General features: G+C 44.6%; 1 protein-coding gene across 1 annotated transcript in view; it reads right to left on the bottom strand.

Annotated features, from left to right (window-relative positions):
* Positions 1-9,689: 9,689 nt before the first annotated feature.
* arfgef3 (ARFGEF family member 3) overlaps positions 9,690-19,765 on the bottom strand; it is a 41,898-nt gene continuing 31,822 nt past the window's right edge. Inside the window, 9 exon segments of the mRNA XM_068567592.1 lie at positions 9,690-14,401; positions 15,488-15,977; positions 16,495-16,910; positions 17,402-17,503; positions 17,595-17,766; positions 17,896-18,114; positions 18,208-18,216; positions 18,702-18,832; positions 19,436-19,567. Of these exon segments, the coding sequence (XP_068423693.1) occupies positions 14,210-14,401; positions 15,488-15,977; positions 16,495-16,910; positions 17,402-17,503; positions 17,595-17,766; positions 17,896-18,114; positions 18,208-18,216; positions 18,702-18,832; positions 19,436-19,567 (1,863 nt within the window). The 3' untranslated portion in view covers positions 9,690-14,209.

Raw genomic sequence — 19,765 nt, 5'->3', positions numbered from 1 at the left:
GCCGGACCCCTAGAGAGCCGCAGACGAGACAGACAGCAGAGCGCTGCGGCGCGCAGCCTTTTATTTGACGATCAACGAGTCAAACTGGAATAACCGACGTGCCTGGACTTCCCGCCATGTAAGTATGAGGATGCCAGAGAAGCCTCGGGGTGCAGAAGATGCATGTCTCCCACCCCCCTAACTCCCGAAGATAAATAGTACATCAGCCAAAAGGAGAAGACGTGTCATCAATCAGCCAGATTTACAAAAGCTGCAGCAGCTCCTTTGATGCAGAATCCCATAGAACATATAGAGCACGTGCTTTATAACACACACCGAACACACACACTGGATGGGTCATGCAATAACATTTTTTAAAATTTGTTTTAACCCCACATTGCCTCCAAATCCTCACATGATGAACATAGACTTATACAAAAAAAGCCCAGTTGTATAAAAAGCTAATAAATATATTAGCGTGTTTTTCTCCAACCCCAAATGGATTGAATTCAGACATATGAGAATATTTGTGTTCTGCTTCCACGATGCCAAAAAGACTGCAGATGGGAACATAGACCCAATATGGACAAGCCTGCACAGCCTTAATGTATTTTATCTTATCGAGCCAGAATGGGTTACAAATTAACTTTAACCAATAGCATCAGCAAGCTAACTAACTAACTAATTTACATACTTACTCACTTACCCCGTTCCTTCCTTACTTAAATTAAGTATGAGGTAAAGATAAAGTGCTGAGACAACAAAAACGTCAAAGTTTTAAAGTGTATCTTAAAGTACATGTGCTTTGTGGTCCAGAATGTTCTTCGCGCTCGTAGGATATTTAATAAACTATATTTAGGGAGTTCATGGCTGAGGTGTCCGGTGTTAAAGTCCCCGAGGACAATAACTAAACAGCACAGCGGACGCTCGTCCATCAGATACGGTGTGTGGAGCCGACCTACACCTGGACTCTTTAATCTTTGACCGAAACATAAAATGTAAATGTAAGATTTGCTGATAAAAATGAAAGAAACCTCAAATATAGGGCTATAGGTCATGTCTCCGGTGTAAAATCAATACAGCAGAAACTTTGTATTTCTATAGTTTGAGTATCATTTGGTTGCAGCCTGCAGCGTGCACATCTCTGTAACAGTGAAAAAATAACTTCCCAATGCGCCTCCCAGAGCTGGTTAACCTGCAGAGCCTGCTGGAACAGGATTAGCAACATGCTAGCAGACAGCAGAATGCTAACACCCAGATCCTCCTACAGATTCATGCACAACAGAGAGTATTCAGTGTTGGTGCTTTCACGCTTCTGATATTGTCACATTTAAGATGTTCTAGTTTAGTTCGACCTCAGAAATGATTACATGAGATATTTGGGTGATAATTAGCCTGAACTGCCACCATATGGTTATGTTTTGTAAAATTTCTCATATATATGTGTGACGATGGGTCGTCACTACAAGGACTAGTAATATGATGAAGTGGAAATATTGTAGATTGCATGGAGATACTTACCTGTTTCCTCTTTTCCCAGGGTGTTCGGGCAAAAGATTTCCCCAGGTGCCTAAGCACCCACTTATAGTTCCAGGTGGGACCAAGTGGAGGAAAGGGAAAGGGGGAAGTGACGAGGTTTTTGCTGTCTTGGGTGAAGTAAATGAGAAGTGTTAGAAGTTATGTTATTTATACCGGGTCTAGATGTTAGTAAGTTAGTAGGGTTATTTTCGGGGTTGGCACAATAATATAAATGTTTAGGGCACATATTTTTGGATGGAGAGACGGACCTATCGAGGGATGGTCTGGGCCAATTAGTCACCAAAGGGGGTTTAAAAGGAGCTTAATTTGTTTGTGGAGGGGTGTGAAATAAAAAATGATGTTACAGCCCAACAGCTTGCTCTCCAGAGTGCCTTTTTATTGACCTTGCCACTCGGTCAGCCTAACATTTGGTGGCAGTGGTGGGATTTGAACCCACGCCTCCTGAGAGACTGGAGAAATTGACTAGTATGGTAAAGTCACTGATTGACTCCCAAGCAGCAAGAGAGGAGCGCACAACTGACACTTACAGACGAACAGTCCGGTCGCTGGGCATTAGTCATGGTGAAACACCACGTGAACTGTATGTGCGTTTGAAGGACATGTTTGCCAAATGGGTAAAACCATAGAGCTCCACTGTACAAGCTATTTCTGAGTGTTTGATTCTAGAGCAATTTCTGAGGACGGTTGAGCCGGAGCTGGAGGTGTGGATCCGTGAACGTGATCCGTGTACAGCAAAAGAGGCTTCCCGCCTTGCAGAAGTGTTCCTGTCAGCCACGGCCAGCAACAGAAGAACCACCTTTGGCCGTGATGTCCACTTCACCGGTCGCAGTAAGTCCAATGGGAGTGAAAGGGGTGGTCAAGCTCAGGTTAGGCCTCCATACAGTAGCAGGCAATTCTCTCCCAATAATCCCAATACCAGTAAAAAGCCTTTCTCCAGTGCAAGGCTAGATACACGGTGCTATCAGTGTAATGCCCTAGGTCACACTCAGTACACGTGCCCAGCAATTGGACAAAGTAAGCCTTCGCTGTTGTGTTCAGTCACCTCCTCCTCCCTCTCCCCCTTGAGAAGCGTTCAGCAGGCAATAGGTACATCTTGGTCATTTGTGATTATGCCACCCGCTATCCCGAAGCCTTTCCCCTCAGATCGGTTAAAACCAGACAGGTGGCCAATTGTCTGGTACAATTGTTTGCTAGAGTAGGGATACCAAGAGAAGTCCTGACAGATTGTGGCACTAACTTTCTGTCCAAATTACTTCAACAAGTGTATAGGCTCTTAGGCGTAAAAGGGATTAAGACCACTCCTTATCATCCCCAAACGGACGGGCTGGTGGAAAGATACAACCAGACACTGAAAAGCATGTTGCGCAAGTTTGTATCTAACACAGGAGCGGATTGGGACCAATGGCTGCCGTATCTGCTCTTCGCTTACCGGGAGGTGCCACAAGCTTCAACTGGCTTATCACCATTCAAACTGCATTATGGACGCCATGTCAGGGGGCCGCTGGACCTCCTGAAGGACTACTGGGAAAGTCCGACATCAGAAGTGGAGAACGTAGTGGCAAACGTGGTGAAGATGACAGAACGGTTGGAGGAGATGTCAGCACTGGCCCAGGAGACCATGAGGATGGCACAGCAGAAGCAAAAGAAGTGGTATGACCAGAAGGCCAGAGAGAGGGGGTTTGAACCAGGCGGAAAGGTACTGTTACTGCTGCCTACGTCGAACAGCAAGCTCTTGACCAAGTGGCATGGGCCGTATGACGTCACGAGACGGACTGGTAAGGTCATCTATGAACTTTATATGCCAGAGAGGGTAAATAAATATCAAAAATTCCATGTAAACTTGTTGAAGGAGTTTCAGGAGCCGGCAACACCAAATCAGCTGCCTGTCCAGCAGCAGCTCCTGATCTGTGCGCTTGATGAGGAGAAAGAAGAGGGAGAGCAGTCATTTCCCAGCGACATCTCTGAAACCAGTTTGTTTGAGCTTTCACACCTCCATCCGGGACGGCAGGGGGAGATCAAAGCATTGATCGACCCACAGCTGTTCCAACAAAAGCCTGGCTTCACATCGCTGGTCCAGCATAAGGTACACCTGAAGGAAAGTGCCATCCCTCGGCGGAAGTGCTATAGAATACCGGAACGGCTGGTGCCAAAGCTCGAGAAGGAAATTGAGGTTGAACCATCAACCAGTGAGTGGTGAAGTCCGGTGGTGTTGGTCCCCAAAAAAGGATGTGTCACTGAGGTTTTGTATTGATTTCAGGTAGCTCAATGCAGTTTCGAAGTTTGAATCCTACCCTATGCCCTGGATTGATGAGCTGCTTGAGAGAGTCGGAAGATCCAAGTTCATCACCACACTGGACCTGAGCAAGGGGTATTGGCAGCTTGCTCTCGCACCGGAAACCAAGGCGCTGACAGCCTTCAAGACACCCTAGGGTATGTTTCAATTCAAAGTTATGCCATTCGGTCTCCAGGGGGCACCAGCTACATTTCAACGAGTTATGGACCAAGTGTTGAGGGCGGTTCCACAGTTTGCTGCAGCCTACTTGGACGATATCGTCATCTTCAGCCAAACGTGGGAGGAACATCTTTCGCATGTGAGACAGATCCTCCACCTGATCAAGACGGCGGGGTTAACCATCAACCCACTTAAATGTGCTTTTGCCCAGATGCAAGTGGAGTACTAGGGCCACGTGGTTGGACAGGGCGTGGTCAAGCCTCGAGTGGGAAAGGTGGAGGCCATTCATTCATATCCAGTGCCGACTACAAAGAAGAAGAAGGTGCATGCCTTTATGGGGCTTGTGGTTTGGTACAGCAAATTCATTCCCCACTGTGCTGAGAAAGGAGCCGTACTCACCGACTTCACCAAGGCCTCAGCTCCAAACAAAGTCAGGTGGAGTCAAGAATGTGACCAGGCCTTTAAAGACCTCAAGGCGGCTATCACAAGGGAGTTGGTTCTCCACACTCCTGACTTTTCCCAACCATTCATTTTGCAGACGGATGCCTCAAGGGTTGACGTGGGAGCAGTGCTTCTGCAGGAGACAGACGGAGAAAGACGGCCTCTGTTTCTGAGTCGTAAGCTCATGGACCGGGAGACAAGGTAGTCAACGGTGGCGAAGGAATGCTTGGGCATGAGGTGGGCCATTGAATCATTGCGGTACTACTTGCTGGGCCGGCACTTTGTCCTTGAGACCGATCATCGAGCTCTGCAATGGCTTAATCGGATGAAGGACACGAACACGCGGCTCACGGGGTGGTACCTGTCGCTTCAGCCATATGACTTCACGATAAGGTACCACCCGGGGAAAGCCAACCTGGTGGCAGACTGTCTCTTGAGAGTACATGAAAATTGAGGTAATGTACTCTGAGAGGGAGGAGGAGGTGTGACGACAGGTCGTCACTACAAAGACTAGTAATATGATGAAGTGGAAATATTGTAGATTGCATGGAGATACTTACCTGTTTCCTCTTTTCCCAGGGTGTTCGGGCAAAAGATTTCCCCAGGTGCCTAAGCACCCACTTATAGTTCCGGGTGGGACCAAGTGGAGGAAAGGGAAAGGGGGAAGTGACGAGGTTTTTGCTGTCTTGGGTGAAGTAAATGAGAAGTGTTAGAAGTTATGTTATTTATACCGGGTCTAGATGTTAGTAAGTTAGTAGGGTTATTTTCGGGGTTGGCACAATAATATAAATGTTTAGGGCACATATTTTTGGATGGAGAGACAGACCTATCGAGGGATGGTCTGGGCCAATTAGTCCCCAAAGGGGGTTTAAAAGAAGCTTAATTTGTTTGTGGAGGGGTGTGAAATAAAAAATGATGTTGCAACTCAACAGCTTGCTCTCCAGAGTGCCTTTTTATTGAACTTGCCACTCGGTCATCCTAACAATATGTGAGATGAAATACAGCAAAACGCCCTGTAGGACAACTAACAGAGAACAGATCCACTTACTCCTTCACTTTTATTGCCAGTCGTCGCATCCAGAAGTCAAAACAATGACAAAATACCAAACAGCAAAAAAAAAAGAATATTACAAAATGCATCTCTAAAAGGATGCTACAGCTGTGTGACAGATAAAATATACATTGCAAGAGTAGAAAATAGAATGATTTCAATCCAGATGTACATTTTTTACAATCCTTTGCCCTTCCAGGTTATGCACGAGGAATAATGTAAAGTTACGGGGAAAAGCACTCCGTCGATTCTGCACAGACGCTGGACATCAGTGGTTCTCAAATGGAGGTGCGTGGACCCCCGGGGGTACGTGAAGGCACTCCAAGGGGGTACGTGAGATTACGTATCATTTAAAATGAGCATTCATGAAAAAAAACATTAAAAATAGTTATTTATTATATATTCAATAACATAAGTGTAATTGCACTGTAAAAAAACGCCTGTGAAATTTACTGTGTTTGTGAGCAGTAACCTACTTAAAATATTTGCCAGTAAAATACTGTGTATTCATTCAAATATTACAGTAGTCAAAGCTTTACTAAATTTTTTTTATAAAAGCACAGTAGTGCTGTGGGGAAATCACAGTAACCAAAAAATACTGTAAAAAATCATTGCACCCGAAGAGTACTGTAGAAAATGGCAGTAACTAATAATCTAATGTAGTTATATACTGTTTTTTTTTTTTTACAGTAAGTTATTCGTCAATGGCTGCCAGTTATTAACTGTCAATTTCACAGTGCGTTTTTTACAGTGTGCATCAAATGAATTGTATATATTCAACTTTAAATCAGACACTGGTGGCACAGCGATGTGTATTGTGTTGTTTTTTTCTAACCCAAAATGCTTTGGGGGTAGGAAAAAAGTATTTCACATGGGTGTACATCACAAGAAAAAGGTTGAAAACCACTGCTGTACACGGATAGTATACCAAGAAGAGTCTTGTATGTGAACTACCAGGAGGTTTGATTCCCGTCAAAGACCATAAGACGCCTTAAAAAAAACCCAACCCCAGTCATTCTGCATCAGTTATGAGTGTTCAGCAGCATGAATGTGGATATCGGTGGGAGAATCAAGGAGGACACATCATCCAATGGGAGGTGAGAAGACTCTAAATCCCAGTCAACCAAACCACATCCAAAAAAATCTAGAAAAAAAAAAGGTGTTTGGTGCTCCGGGACGAGGCCGAGTGACGGCAGAGTCTGCATCTGCATCGACGCCGAGTCTCTTCAGGTTTAGACGATGTTTTTCCCCTCAACAGGAACTCGGTGGCTGTGTCATCATCCTCCATCTTCTCCTCCTTCGTATCCCCGGTGGGGCTTTGGTTCAGTCCTTGCTTTCCTCGCCCCCCGTCGCCGCCCGGTCGCTCGTCCCCGCCGTCCCGTCCTCCTCGTCCCTGCCGCCGCCCGTCTCCGGCCCCGGGCTCGGCGGCAGCAGCTCCCTGGAGCTGCTGGTGCTGGCGGCCCTGGCGATCCTGGTGAGCGTGTGTTCGTACGGCGAGGGCAGGTAGACCATGAGGAACACGCCGTCCGTGGCGTCCTGCTCCGAGCCCGAGCCGGAGCTGGGCAGCCGGTGGCTTCGGCTGCGCCGGATGGAGGACAGGAGCTCGCAGTTCCTCTCCGGGTCCTGCAGGTCCTCCAGGGCGATCACGTTGGCCAGGCCGAGCTTGCCGCCGAAGCCGAAGCCGCGCCGGCGGCGCCAGAACAGGAAGCCCAGGACGCTGAAGAGGGCGAGGAGGAAGGAGACGGACGCCAGGGCGATGAAGGCGATGGAGCCGGCGCTCATGATGGCCTCGCCGGAACTCTGGCCCTGCGAAAAAGATGGTCACATGATCACGGTCAAAGAGAGGAAAACACAAGATTTGACTTTTATGCACTTTTTTACTTATTGTGCAATACTTTTATACACCTTTTTACTTATTGTGCAATACTTTTATACACTTATTTTTTTTATTCCATCTGTAAATTAATATTCTTCTTACTGTTTAATTTTTAAATTTAGTTTTATTACTTTTTATTTATATTTCTTGATCTTAATCTTTATTTACTGTGAGCAAGCTGCTGTAATCCTGTAATTTTCCCACTGAGGAACAAATAAAGGATTATTTTATCTTATCTTATTTTATCTTTACTGAGCTGAAGCGTTTCTATATTTGATGTGAAAGTGAAGGGATAAACTGTCTGGTTGAAACTAACAATAATAGATGAAAAAATGTCCTTAAAAAAAGAAAATAGTAAAGTCAGATGTATTCAGACATCTGGCCATCAGAGGGCGCTAAACAGACACAAAACACATGTTCGGCCGCTTCGTGGGAATTAATCTGAACAATCTGGAGCACCAAAAGTGCCGAGTGTTAGCGTGAGTACAAATACACGCGTTTGACCTAAATACTTTGTAAATGTTGATAAGGCTCTGAACGCAAGATACAGATTAGATGAAGAACATTTAGGCAGCAGAGCTCCATGTTGCTGGACTCTTTTATACATGAGCATCAAATCTGAACCAATAGAAGTAAAACTTAAAGTAGATATCTTATGTGGGCAAACAAAGAAATTTGCAATTTGTTTTTCTCGTTTTTTTTAAAAATGTTTCCCACTCTTTATCTCTTTTACCGTGGATTGAATGCAGATTATTCTTTTTATATTAGCTAATAAACTTATATTTTGGTCATCAGTGTAGAAAAATCTCGTTTCTATGTGACATTGTGTAGTTCTGAGGAACAAAAATGTGCAAAGAACATTTTGAAATAAAGAAAATGTGGGTTAAAACTTTCAAAATTGATGATTAAAATTTTTTTTTTAAAACTCTCCACGACATTTAACATTTGCAAAAGTGTCATAATTTTGCTGATACACACATTTTCATCTTGCTGATGTTTGCCGTGCAAACTTTGTTTGGTAAAAATCAACAAAAAGTAGTCATGTTTTAGTGCATGATGTAGAATTATGACAGCACAATTGTCTGTAAGTGTTTCACAGGTTGTTTTTTTACAGATTAAAGGATTGGGATGAACTCACCGCAGCCTCTTCGTTGGTGGAGGGCAGAGCCGAGGGTCCGGGCGACCAGTCCAGAGAGTCCCGGCCGGCCGGTCCGAACTTCATCCAGCTGCTCTCCAGCAGAGACCGCATGGTGGAGGATCTCAAGCCCAGCCGGAGCTGCAGGAGGCTGCAGGGCGGGAGCGCTCAGAGGACGTGAGCTGCAACGGAGAGACGAGGAGGGACCGGTCCGCTGTGAGCTCAGAGGGTCACTGACTGCAGAGATGAAGTGATCAGCCTGAAATAATAACCACGAAGGGGAGGAGGAAGAGGAGGAGGAGGATGAGGGAGGAAGAAAACGAGGGCAGCAGAGAGTCCGTGTGTCCAGCTGAGAGGAGACACGTCGCTGGTCCTGATGGAGGTTTACAGCTGCAGGAAGCTGGTCAGCAGCAACTACACACGTACGTGTGTGTGTGTGTGTGTGTGTGTGTGTGTGTGTGTGTGTGTGTGTGTGTGTGTGTGTGTGTGTGTGTGTGTGTGTGTGTGTGTGTGTGTGTGTGTGTGTGTGTGTGTGTGTGTGTGTGTGTGTAAAAGAGATATGTGTTCTTGGTTGAAAGAAACCAATGATACGATCCACTTTGGCCCCGTTGAAAACTGTAGAACCAATTTTGTCTCCAGACCTCTTTTTCCCCTGTGTTAGAGTCGTCGTAGGAACCCCAAATTAATTCCAATACTTGTGTTTATTGTATGTATTTGTTCAGCAAAGTCTTGGGGAAAAAATGTATATCTGCAAAAAACCCCCACTTTTTTTAAAGATATTTTGATCATAACTTGAACATTCAGCATGATAAGAGCCAGATTACTCAAAAATGCCTCCTGGAGCGTCAATAAGACACCTTTTTGGAAAGATTAGGACCTAAAGAATCAAAATCTGCGACAAAAATCACAATAAAACAAAGTCTTGGTCTGTTAGGAAGGAGTTTCAGTCAAAAATCTGTGTCGTTTGGTTCAAAAATAGAAAAAATATGTATTTTACGGCAAAGGATTGTCTGAATGGGGCATGCTGGGACTTAAAATGGCCACAGTAGGATTTTCGCACGGTTTCCAAAAAGTTATGAGCGCCAACGCCTCTAAAAGTTGATGTTTGAATGCGTGTCAGGTTGGGAAATAAGAAGGCCGTGACGAAGCGTCAGAGGAGAACGAGTTGAGATAACATGACGACAAAACGTGAGATAAACTGCTTTTATTTGTACAACACACAGAGCAGACGGCCAGAGCCAGAGCAGGGGTTAGAAACGTCAGCAGGAGAGGATTACACGTGCCTTTCTTTGATATCAAAAGCAGGAAGAAAAGAAAAAAATAAATAAGAAGAAGAAAATTCACTTTTAGAAATCACAGTCACGACACGAGCCGACCTGCTGATGCCGGTCCAGCAGCGAAGCGTTCAAGGTCAGCGAAGGACGCACAACAGACACACACCGACGCACCTGAAGGAGTGCGTTCATAAAATCGGGAAACCGTCTGCACGTTCATCTGCGGGGGACACGGACGGATACGTCCAAAAACAGCCTTAAAAATCACACTCAAATCCTTTGGCAGCGTCTTTCTACCTGCGAGTTCGTAGCACTCAAAAGGGACACCGACAAGTTGCAATTAAATACTCTCGCTTTGTCAGAGTCCTGCTTTACACACACACACACAGACACACACACCTTTTCTTTGGAGTAATGAACCTAGTTATAGTTACTTGTGAAGGTCAACAATCTTGTCATTGTCAGTGGTTCAGGCAGCGCTCAAGATGCAGTTTCTGGTTTTAACTAAGCAATAAAAAATTAAAAAAAACAGGTAACAGAGTAAAAGTTATAAAATATAAACTCCAGTGTTCTCTCAGCAAACAATCACACTTACTTCACCGGGATACAAATGGGCCAGTTTAACGGCTTAGTACCACGTTATTACTTATATTTGTAAGAGATGCTTGCCTTTTTAAATTGTATTTATGGCTCAAATTACTGCAATTGATTCATTTATTGATGAGAGTTCAGTTCAAAGGAGTTTTTAAAGTCTCATGTGAGAGACACACGGTCAAAGGAAAAAAACTACCGTTATTTACTGTGATTTAGCTCCGAGTTGTTTACTGTGTTTTTGTTTCATAGTAAGTTACTTGTCAATGGCTGCCAGTTATTTACTGTGATTTAGCTCCTAATTGTTTACTGTGTTTTTGCTTCATAGTGAGTTACTTGTCATTGGCTCCTAGTTATTTACTGTGATTTAGCGCCTAGTTGTTTACTGTGTTTTTGCTTCATAGTGAGTTACTTGTCAATGGCTGCCAGTTATTTACTGTGATTTTCACAGTATGTTCCTTACAGTGTACTGACCGTTCACAAAACCAAACCAGCCACACATCTCCTCGGTCGTCTTTAGTTGTCCAGACTAGTTTAGTTTGATTGTTTCAGACTTTATTTTCAGTCAGTTATATACCAGCGATAAGCGAAGCGCAGTAGGTCACTGCCTTCAATCTGTTCAGAGACCCGTAATCCCTCCTCTGCACATTAAACTGCAGATGATTTTACTGTAAATTATTAGTACAAATACGATTACAGCTTTCACCCAGAGAAAGGACAAAAGAAGGAGCTTTTACAATAACAGAAAGCAATAAGAAGACTTTGTGGGCGAAATCTTTCTGGTGATGGAAGGCATGAAAATGGATGGATTTGGATCATCTCCTCAGTTTTCAACTTGACTCAATTGCGTCAAAATCTGCTCGGAGTGCAGATAATGTTTGTGCTCGTGATGACGACGATGGGGATCTTCAGCGTGCCACAACTTCTACGTTCACGACTCAATCTCGTCTTAATCTCGAAATGCACAATAGTGGTAAAGCTCAAAAGTGCACAAACACTATCGAACAAAAAGACTTAAAGAAAGGACAATCGTCAGAGTGAAGCAGAAACCAGCACAAACGGTTGTTGCATGACACCGGCACATTGGTCGACTGCTTTTTTTTTTTTTTTTTAGTTGATGGAAACGTGGGCATGGACTTAACACCAACTAAATCCTTCCCTTCACTGCTACTGCTGCTGCTGATCACACTGACGGCCGACAACATCTGTCCACCCGCCGCTCGTCCTCAAACAGCAGGGGAAAGAGAACGAGAGGGGACGGGTCAGAGACGCTATGAACGGGGTTGAGAGACAGAAGAGACACACTAAAGCAAAGTGCGCAGGGTAGATTCGCAAGTGGGAAACTGGGTCGAGGGGTTTTTTCAAAACCGCATGACGACGTTCATGTTATCCGATGTTAGTCCAGTGCGTCGAGAGGGGAGGGGCAGGCAAATGTATGTCAAATTGTGTATAAATATGTTGTTTACGGAGTGAATCATGTGATAAGAAGGCACATTTTCTCAATCTGATGTGTTTTAGCAACCAGAGGAGGCTCCCCCTGGTGGTCACTAGAAGAAATGCCAGTTTAAGGCACTTCTGCGTTTGCTTTATTTCTTACAAATTGCCGCTTGTCTTTTACGCAAAATCCAAATTAAGATGTACAGACTTTTGCAACACGTACTGGGGGGGAAACAGAGAGAAATGGGGCTATTTTGTTGCCACTTTGGTCTACATCTCCTCATGACCTCCTTCAGCGTCTAGTGCCGTACGCTGGACAAGGCGCTCTGGCTAATAATTTGCAGAATCGTGTATTTTTTCGGTGCATTTTTGGTGGTTCGGAGCTCCGTTATCCAGAGAGACAGCTGGCAAAGATGAGCAGTGAATTAGCAGAGGGAGAGAGAGCGAAACGAAAGGATGTTGACAAACTGGGTGAAAAAAAAAGAAGAGTAAATCTTCTTAGGCGCTTCAAAAGGCCCCGCCCATCCCCGACCTGCCCGCCTTCCCTCAATATGGTCGGAGCTGCTGAAGTCAGCATCAACTCAACGCACTCTTCTTTTATTCATTCAACCATGATGAATGAAGCTCAGCACAGGATGTAACGTTATCTCTGCTTCGGTTTTGTTGCAGTATGAGACGTTTAAGGTGCAATTACTCCAAACAACCTGGGAGCGTAACTGGTGAGAGCGTTGGCATTATGTAGTGGAAGATAAGGACCTAAAAGACTGCAGATTAATGCCAAGACGAGTGGCACGTTGTACAATATCTGAGGGGGGTTCATCCTCTGGAGAGCAAGAATTCCCTCGATACATTTAATGGAAATCTGCGTGCCTTAAATTTTGAAATTTCAAGCGTACAAGTGGGAGGTTTTGGTACGATTGTGTTGTTAGATTGTGTTGAAGATCCACACAAAGTCATTTATCAAGCAAAACTTCCGTGGTTAGGTGAATATCTATATTTTAGAAAGTATGAAAAGACTTCCCTTTTGGGCTCTGATAACCGATCCAAGAACAATCTACGTGGTAGTTGGAGCTTAATGCGTAAGAAATATACCATCAAAATAAATAGAAAATGCTCAAAATGACGTTAAATATATAAATAATTGACATAAATACATGTACACACATAAACAGCGGTAAATAACGTGTTGTATATTATAGGCATTCAACATTAAAATACACAAACCGTACGTGTTGTTTTTGGTTAAAATAAATACTTGAAAGCTCCATTTTGGTGACACAGTCATCCCAGAAGGTTTAGATGAGACAGTTTTTAAAGCTCGGTATAGAAAATGCAGCAAACAAACGTTCAAAACAATCGGTTTTTAAATGAAAAACGAACCTCACTCTCTGATTCGGATGAAGTAAAATGTAACGATATGTGAAGTTGACCTAATTTCAGCTGGATTTATTTTCTAAATGCTAGCGATGTGTCCCGTTTCCCCTCACTGCTTCATCTGTTGAGTTATTACCATCATTCTCATATAGCGAGTGGTAAAAATAGCCAAAAAGTTAGCCAAAACAGAGTTGAAAATAGCCAAAAAGTCAGCCAAAACAGAGTTGAAAATAGCCGAAAAGTTGTAACAAACATACTTTTTTCTTTCAAAAAGGTACACTTTCTAACCACATGTCAATGGAGTGAAGTTTTTATGATCGATTCTGTTTGAATTTCATGCTCTAAAACTGGAAATGAACTGTTTGAACTCACCAACAGCTGTTGGCAGTCGTGTACTAAGAAACTGATTAACGCTACGAATGTAAATAGAGATCTGTTTGTTTGCAGGAAAACTCTACAGGGTGCCTTTAAAAAACAAAAAAAGTCACAAATAAACGTAACAGTATTCACAATTCATTGCATATGCGCACATTTAGGTTGGAGGAAGGAAGCGTATTGTTATGATATCAATGTCAAAACTATGAGCAAATAGGTTTTTCACAAAACTGACAACGAGCATATCGTATTTAAAAGCTTTTGACACGGTGTGTTTATGTGTTTCCATCATATACAAAGAATCCTTCACAGACAAACTCAATCTTCATCGTCCTCATCACATGAAAACCTTAAAGGGCCAGCGTCGCGCATTTCCAGGGGATCCATCTGCAGGATTGGAATATAATATCCAAAACTAGGTTTTCATTAGTTTCGTTGGGGTTTTTGTTTGGCTCATAGCGAGTCTGCCGAGTTTCTACAGTAGCCCAAAGGGGACAAACCAAACTTGCTTGTTGCAGCAGTCTGTTGCGTTACGACTTCAGTCCGCCAAACCCTTCCATCAAGCTAGCGCTCGCCATCGTCACGACCTCCAAAAGCGGCAAAAGCTAATTCATCTTTCGTCCGACGGACCGACGCGCTCTTCGTCCGGTGCTTTTGGTTGGACGTTTCCCTCCTCGCCACGGCGTCACACGGTGATGTCGTAGAGCCTGCCGACGCGGCCAAGCCAGTCGCGCAGCGCCTGGCGGACGCGGCCGTCGGTCACGTGGCAGCAGAGCTGGCTGAGGCACGGGTAGAGCGCCGGCTGCAGCGCCAGGAAGGAGGAGTCCGGCAGGAGGAGGACCTGATTGAGGAGAGTCAAGACCATGTTGGTCCACGCCTGCAAAGAAAGGGAGAGATGGAGGGGGGAGACAAATGTCAACGAAGCTCAATACTCAAGCAGACTGTTTGTCTTACACTCTCACACAGCCCCCTTCCCCATGGATTTACATGACTTTTAACCAAATTTCCAAAACTTTTAATCAAATTTTCATGTCTTAAAACCAAATTTCCTGACTTTTAACAAAATTTCTAAGACTTTAAACCACATTTCCAAAACTTTTAACCAAATTTTCCTGACTTTTAACCAAATTTCTGTAACTTTTAACAACATTTCTAAGACTTTAAACCACATTTCCAAAACTTTTACCAAATGTTCCTGACTTTTAACCAAATTTCTGTAACTTTTAACAAAATTTTCATAACTTTAAACCAAATTTCCTGACTTTTAACCAAATTTTCAAAACTTTTGACCACATTTTCATAACTTTTAACAAAAATTTCCAAGACTTTAAACCACATTTCCAAGACTTTTAACCTAATTTCCAAAACTTTTAACCAAATTTCCAAAACTTTAAACCAAATTTCCATGACTTTAAACCAGATTTCCATGGCCAAAAATGTCGAGGAACCTCAGTGAAAACATGAAAAAGTGAGAAAGTGACACAAATGAATGAGACAATAGTTTGATTAAAAGAATAAACATTTATATAGATGCCTGTATGAATTCTACTTATATTTTGAGCGTCTTTCCTTTAAAAGCAGATTCATTATTTTAAACTCAGTGTAAATGAACGTCATGAACACATGAATATAACACATTTACAGGACTTTTACTACAACTTTTTGCATTTTATTTTGTTAAAGGACTTTTCCATTTTAAAATCTCATGACTTTTCCAGGTTTTCCATGACCGTAAGAACCCCGACACCCCATGACTACACATGTGAAGTCCTTTATATAAACTGTCAAAAACATAGTTCTGAATATTTTATGACATTTCTTTCAATAAGAGAGAACCTGAAATGTCGTAAAAGATATCCCTGACCTGCCTAACAACACCGAGACGTGATTTCAAGTGCTTTATAAATTGCTTATTGCTTATGTTATTAAAAAAAGGATGTTTGAAACATAATTGCATCCTCGCCTGTATCTGCGCCTCGGAGTCCCTCATGGAGATGCTGTGGGAGCTGATGGTTGATCCTGACCGTGGTCTCTTCTCCTGCCTCAGAACTTCAGGTCCCGCGCTGACCGAGTGCCTCAAGGGGGCGACCTGCTGGTCCACCAGATGCTGGGGCCTCTGCAGGGGCCTTTGTGGCTCCACGGGGCCCCTCCTCTCCTCGCCTCCTCCTCCTCCACCTCCTGCCGCCCGGCCCTGCTCCCTCATGAACAGGTTGACGTGGCTCTGCTGCTGCTGCTGCTGCTGCTGCTGTTTCCTGCGTTTGTACTCCGTCATCAGCTTGCTGATGGTTTTGTCCGTGGCGATGGTGTACAGTTTGTTCCCGGCGCTTTCCCACCATTCCTTTCTCCTTCCCGGGCCGCCGGCGCCGGGAGCTCCTCCCACAGAGCCGCCCGTTATCCCGGAGTCCCGCCTCTCGCCTTCGGACCGAAAGTGGTGGGGAAGACTGCCCGCGCTGCTGTGAGGAGGAAAGAAAAGGTCATTTTAACCCGTTGAAAACTCTTAAATGAATTTTGTCTCCAGACCTCTTTTTCCCTGTGTTTCAGTCGTCGTAGGAGCCCCAAATTAATTACAATACTTGTGTTTATTGTATGTATTTGTTCAGCAAAGTCTTGGGAAAAAAAATGTATATCTGCAAAAAAATCACTTTTAAAAGATATTTTGATGGTAACTATGAACATCCAGCATGATATGAGCCAGATTCCCCAAAAAAGCCTCCTGGAGCGTCAATAAGACACCTTTTTGGAAAGATTAGGACTTAAAGAATCAGAATCTGCAACAAAAATCCCAATAAAACAAAGTCTTGGTCTGTTAGGAAGGAGTTTCAGTCAAAAAACTGTGTAGTTAGGTTAAAAAATGGAAAAATATGACGTGTTTTATGCCAAAGGATTGTCTGAATGGGGCATGCTGGGACTTAAAATTGGCATGGGGAGATTTTCGCGCAGGGCTCCCGAAAGGTTAACGAAAAGCCCGACCTTAATCCCGGGCTGGGCGTGGGCGTGGGCGTGTCTCCCGGCGACGCCGAGCTGTCGGCCGCCTGACACCTGGACCCGCCTTCCTCCGATGGCGTCCCCCTCGCCGACAGCCCGCCGGCCGAAGTGGGAGTGGAAGTCTCGGACTGGAAGAGAGGCAGGAAGAAGACGTGATCTCCTCCTCCTCCGCCACCTCCTCCGCCTCCTCCTCCACCTGCACCTCTCTGCAGCGCCATCTCCTCCAGCGTGCTCTCCAGGTCGCGGTGCATTTGGATGTAGCTGCTGCACAGGTCCATGCACAGCTTGTAGAGGCGCTTGACCAGCCACGCCCAGTCGGCGCTGCTCAGCGGCTGCACGCTGAGGGACGGGATGGGGGCGCGCCAGTGATGGCGTTTATCACGGCCGCGAGGGGGGCTGACCTGCACGAAGGAAACGCAGAGTGGGACGAGTTGATTTTTGATATAACGATTAGTAAGATGAATTATTAACGTTCTATTAGTAAGGATCAAGGGACCCTCTGATGGACTGAGCTCATTGAAGTGGAGCAAACTAAAGAGGACATTACGAATGGATTCTCTGGTCACCTGTCAATCACTGTGACCTCTTTCTATTCATTAATTTACTCTCAGGGGCAATGCACATTGATCAGCATCGCAGTAAATATGCCAGTTTTCGGAAAAAGGCACATTTTATGACCTTTCTTTGTCTTTTTTTTTTGCTTTTTGTGGCCATCACTGCTCCAATTTTCTAAACTTTTCTTCTGCCTTTCACGACAAATAAAATAAAAGACATAACTTGTTCTGTGCAGGTGATGATTTGTCCTTGTTTCAGACTGTTAAACGCTTCATTCAGTCGACTACTGTAATACCACAATAGAAAAAGATTAAATACACTTGTGTGTGTGTGTCACCTGTGCAGTTTCTTCGAAGATGTCTTCGTCCTCTGACGATGCCGAGCCAGGGTGAGAAGAGTCGGAGCTGCCCTCCTCTTCCTCGTACAGCATCCTCTTCACCTGAAAACAACGAGACGTGACGATCCTCAGATTCTTTGTGAAACTCGTTGGCGATAAACCCAGAAAAAGTGAAGCGTTTCGATGACCCTACCTGCTGAGCCGTCATGCCGTCGGCCTGGCTCAGCGTGGCACACAGCAGGGCCTGGAAGTACAGGTTGAAGCTCATGGCGGACTGGCGGTAAAGGTTCGCCGCTCCACCGACACCCGACACCTTCATCAGCAGGTACTTCAGACCCGGCCGGGTGTCAAAGTCCCTCGCTGTCCTGCAGAAGTCAGTCGTTAAGTGTCATTATTAATATCATGAAGTAACTCTCAGTTTCCCGGTGGGATCACAGGTTAATATCACACTGTCGTCTGCGTATCGCCTGATTTTTTCCTTTGGTTGCAGTCACCTGTAGGAGTCCAGCAGCAGATCCAGGATTATGGCCAAGTTGGTCATGGAGATGTAGCGCAGGAAGCCCGCCGACGCCCGGCTGGGGTCAGAGGTCACAGGCGTGACCTTCTCGTTTCCTTCGGGCTGCTTGACAAACTCCTCCAGCAGGATGTCGGACAGGTTCTGGAGCAGGACCTGGTGCGACAGCAGGCTCACCACGATGGTCCGGAACGGGATCCTGCAGGGTTCAGAAACCAGGAAGAAGACGAGTTGAAGTCAGTTCATAATCTCTTTCATGCAAGAACAATGTGTCAAAGAAAAACAGCCTTACCCAATTTTCCTGCAACCAGGAGACAAGCACAAGCAAAGACGTTAGTGAGGGTTAGATGTTAGCTGCATGTCGGTTAACAAACATCATTCTTCATGTTTTTGATCAGAAGATGGCCTATTTTAGAAGAACTGATTTACTTTTCTTTTTGAAAGACACACCTAACCCCAACAATTAGCATTTGTATCTCAATTACTCGCTCTGTGTTACCTTGGATTTGCCTCAATGGCCAAAGGAAAATCCAGAAACACACGACATAAGCACAGATGCATTGTTCAAAATGGCGGAAATGTATTGCTGTTGAACCTTAAAGTAAATGTAATGAATCAAAGTGAAATTCCCTCTCAATATACTACCAATAAAGTTGGGTTTTCTTCAATGCGATGGATTATCTCTATTGATTTTTAGCTTGTCTGTTAGTGCACCTACAAAAATCATCATCATCTTCATGTAAAACATGTTTGTGTGTGTGCGAGCATCCGTGTGATGTCGTCAACCTCTTCTGAGCGTGTCCGTTGGACTGCTGGTCGGTCGGCAGCTCGATGATGAGAACGCAGGACTGAGCGTGCTCAAAGCCCTCCTTGTTGTTGGGCGTCTTCGGAGAGCACTGGGTGTCCAACATGAAGACCTGGGACACAAAGAGGCCGTGGTTAGCGGGTAATGTTTGCTGAACCCAGTGAAAACTGTGGAACCAGTTTTGTCTCCAGACCTCCATTTCCCTGTGTTTGGGTCGTTGTAGGAACCCCAAATTAATTCCAATACTTGTGTTTATTGTATGTATTTGTCCAGCAAAGTCTTGGGAAAAAAATGTATATCTGTCAGGAAGGAGTTTCAGTCAAAAAACTGTGTCGTTTGGTTCAAAAATGGAAAAATATGACGTATTTTATGCCAAAAGATTGTCTGAATGGGGCATGCTGGGACTTAAAATTGGCGCGGGGGGATTTTTGCGCACATTTTTTTTTTCCTAAAGCATGTGGAAGAATGTAAAAACAGCTGTTCATATACACACTTGCTTAAAATGGGAGCGGGTTAAAGCCAAAAGGTAATTTGATGGACTTTAGACACGGAGCGTCATATATTGTACAGACTGCGGTGTCCCTTTAAAGATGAAGTCACACAGAGCAATATGTACTGCACGTTTTATTGCAGTGAAAAAGATTTTCAAATGCAGATCCCGCTAACGCGAGGTACACCCGTCGTGGTTATCGCTCTGCATTTAAGTCCCGCCCACCTGCTGAGCCATCGCCTTGATCCTCCAGTACTCGGCCTCGGCTGCGGGAGAGTGGGACGGAGCCGCCACCTTCACCTCGCAGGCGTCGCCCGAAAAACTGTCCGAGCCGCTGTGAAAACACGCGAGGAGGTTCTGCAGAGAGAGAGAGAGAGAGAGAGAGAGAGAAAGAGAAAAAGAGAGACAGATAGAGAGAGAATTTAACCAGCATCTCCTCTGGCTGAGTCTGATGTTTGGACATTGATGCAATAGAGGACAAGATGAACGTTACGCATGAGGAAACCCCTGTTTGCATAATGCAATAATCATTTTACTTAGAAAACATAGTTTTAA

The sequence above is a fragment of the Clinocottus analis genome, unplaced genomic scaffold (genome assembly GCF_023055335.1).
Source record: "Clinocottus analis isolate CAN_PGR_092001 unplaced genomic scaffold, fCliAna1.0.p SCAF_8, whole genome shotgun sequence".
In the NCBI taxonomy this organism is placed as follows: Eukaryota; Metazoa; Chordata; class Actinopteri; order Perciformes; family Cottidae; genus Clinocottus; species Clinocottus analis.
This window is presented reverse-complemented; position numbering and strand designations above follow the sequence as displayed.